General features: G+C 39.5%; 1 protein-coding gene across 1 annotated transcript; it reads left to right on the top strand.

Moving 5' to 3' along the window:
• Positions 1-1,140: 1,140 nt before the first annotated feature.
• On the top strand, positions 1,141-2,428 carry LOC145437251 (stAR-related lipid transfer protein 7, mitochondrial-like). The gene has a single exon (XM_080314441.1). It carries the CDS (start codon positions 1,296-1,298, stop codon positions 2,280-2,282), a length of 987 nt encoding a protein of 328 aa, XP_080170567.1. The 5' UTR covers positions 1,141-1,295; the 3' UTR covers positions 2,283-2,428.
• The last annotated feature ends 240 nt before the right edge of the window (positions 2,429-2,668 follow it).

The following is a 2,668-nucleotide window of genomic DNA, read 5'->3' as shown; positions in this document are numbered from 1 at the left end:
AAGTCGACGTCCCAAGGGTCGATCTGGGGCCATAATTGTGTCCGGATTACCGAAAATTTGAAAATGTCCGATTTCAATTCGATTCTAATGAGATATATGTAGAGTCCAGAGCCTAAATCTTTTAAAAAAGTGTTCTACTATTCGTTGTGATCATATATTCTGGAAAATGATGATTCTTTGTAGCTGCCGCCGGTGTCAAACCATTCTCGCACTCTTCGAAATATATTTATACCCCAAGGATTGTCGATAGACATGGTCTGCTGAGCGTTATCATCGACACATTTCTGGCGATTTCTCTGCAAAATATTCAGTCAAACGGCTGCGTAGTAGGTATCCATTCGTCTTCTTAAAATTGTTTTTTCGTCATAATACCCGGAAATACACCCGAAAACCGTCGTTTACATGCATTTGTCGTTGAATACATCACCTAGAAATAGTCTGGCAAGAGGTTCCTGAATATGCCGATGTAATTTCCAAAGCACAAAACGTAAGGACACCCGAGTATATTTCCATGATTCACCCGATCACCGATTTCGGCCAAAAATTCTAATAGAATCACAGTGGTCGATCATTCCCTATCAGAACGCTACCCATCCATATCAAAGTACATTTGACCATGGTTATCTGACAGTTATAAAATGCATTTATACATTATCTTGTCGTTTCCTGCTTAAAACCTGGATGATTGTCGTAATTATCTTAAATGTAGGATCTACATGTTTATCTTTATATTGACGAAATAGGAATGATACCTGCAAAGCAAGCATCGGAGAGGGAATAATCTTTTCCTGTGTTGGAAAATTGGTAAATCCACCGAGCTCTATAGAACAGTTAAATCTTATATTGCACTACCATTTGTACGCCCATACAATGATATACATCGTTGGCCTAGAGGTGGATGTGATATTCTTAATCAAGTTAGTCCAATGATATATCTAATTTTTTGTCTATCTATAGAATGGTAGTTTCATGAATTGATATCTTTCTGTGGTAGTTTGCCTTTGTGAAGATTTGAATTCATAATTGTATTTTGAAAAGAAGCGTACGATGCTTACGATACTGACGGGAATGACAAAAATATATGAATTCGACAAATGCTCAATGCTCATTGCTCAATGATCCGCATGCTGGAAAAGGTTACTGAGTGCGACATCTATTCACCATAACAAGCCCTGCGGATCTGGCGTGGGGGTCCGCTAAACCCGTGATGTACTGAATTGAAAGATAGGAGTAAACAATTAAATGTATGTTAGATTGTGCATTTCTGCATGGATTCGAAGGAGTTTGACTAGAACATGTGGAGACAACGTTACAACGGTATAAAGCTATTTGCTGAATACGTAAAAGGTCAGGTAAGGGCGCTGACCGAGCAAAACGTATTGATAGAGGGATGGAGATCTTCTAACTTTCGAATACGGCAGAGTTTTCGCTGTCGCACAGAACACTATTTCAAGAGCAAGCCTGCTAGCGACTCGTTAACATGGCAATACTCATGGAAAAACTTTGTGTCAAGGAAACAGCTTACTCTCGGTCTTGCAGCTTGTGCATTCAAATGGCAAGGAAACGATGTTTCTGACGACGAAATACAAGAACAAGTAGATGAACTGCGAAATATTCAAGAAATTATAAGGAAACAGCGTGAAGATTTTTCTAGCCATATGCCTGATCACTGGGAAGAGGTGGTGGCGGAAGAACAAATTAAAATGTGGAAGTATCCTAAAGATGATGACTCGGGGCTGATGGAGTATAAAGTTTATGGAACATTTTCCGATATTCCTGCACGGCTATTTTTCAACATCCAACTTGACAATGAATATCGGAAACACTGGGATGATCTTGTTTTAAAATTGAATGTTATTGATGAAAATCGTGCCAAGAACGAGCAGGTCGTCCAGTGGGTTAGTCGCCTGCCTTATCCTTTCTCTCATAGAGAATATATCTTCGTTCGACGAGCTGTGATCAATGAAAAAGAAAAGTTGATGATAATTTCGAGCAAAGCTGTGGAGCATCCGTCTTGCCCTGTCAATTCAAATTATGTTCGTGTCTCTTGCTACACTTCGCATATGGTTATTAGACCCCATAAATCGTTTGACGAACTAGGATTCGATTACATGATGACCTACTGTGATGACCCGCAAATCGTTCTGCCCGCAAGTTTGTCTTCTTGGGTCGTGTCCCAGGGTATTCCGGAATATATCAAAAAGGTTCACGATGCTTGTCTTCTATTTGGCAGCCCTGCCGGACGCTCTGGTAGATCGAATTTTCCAAATTACTCTGTTTGAAATATATTTCTCGTCGAAATTCTGTATATAGAGTTTTCGACAACCGTTTTATATCTTTTCTACGCACTGTTGCAGGATTGCAGTCCATTTTGGGCGATCGATAATTTGGCCATCATATGTGTCCTAATAAAATACTTTTTGGTGAATATTATTTGTTTGCTGTATCATTTGATTGATTTGTTGAATTCTCCTTCGCGGGATTATTATTACTTTAGACTGGTACCATATGGTATAGCGTGCACACCTTAAATGTAGTATTGGTAGATTTTGTGCCGTTGTAAAAATGACATTGAGTCTTTTGATAGATATGGAGATGGGCGAGTTATATGAGATCTAAAACAGTGGTTCTCAACCACCGGTCCGTGGCAAGTTTCCTGCCGGTCTGC

The sequence above is a fragment of the Botryllus schlosseri genome, chromosome 4, assembly GCF_051294905.1.
Source record: "Botryllus schlosseri isolate E-star chromosome 4, Bs_hap1, whole genome shotgun sequence".
NCBI lineage: Eukaryota > Metazoa > Chordata > Ascidiacea > Stolidobranchia > Styelidae > Botryllus > Botryllus schlosseri.
This window is presented reverse-complemented; position numbering and strand designations above follow the sequence as displayed.

What these genes read in the sequence shown, in the direction of transcription:
- LOC145437251 (XM_080314441.1), top strand. Translation starts at nt 1,296, where the DNA reads ATGTGGAGACAACGTTACAACGGTATAAAGCTATTTGCTGAATACGTA.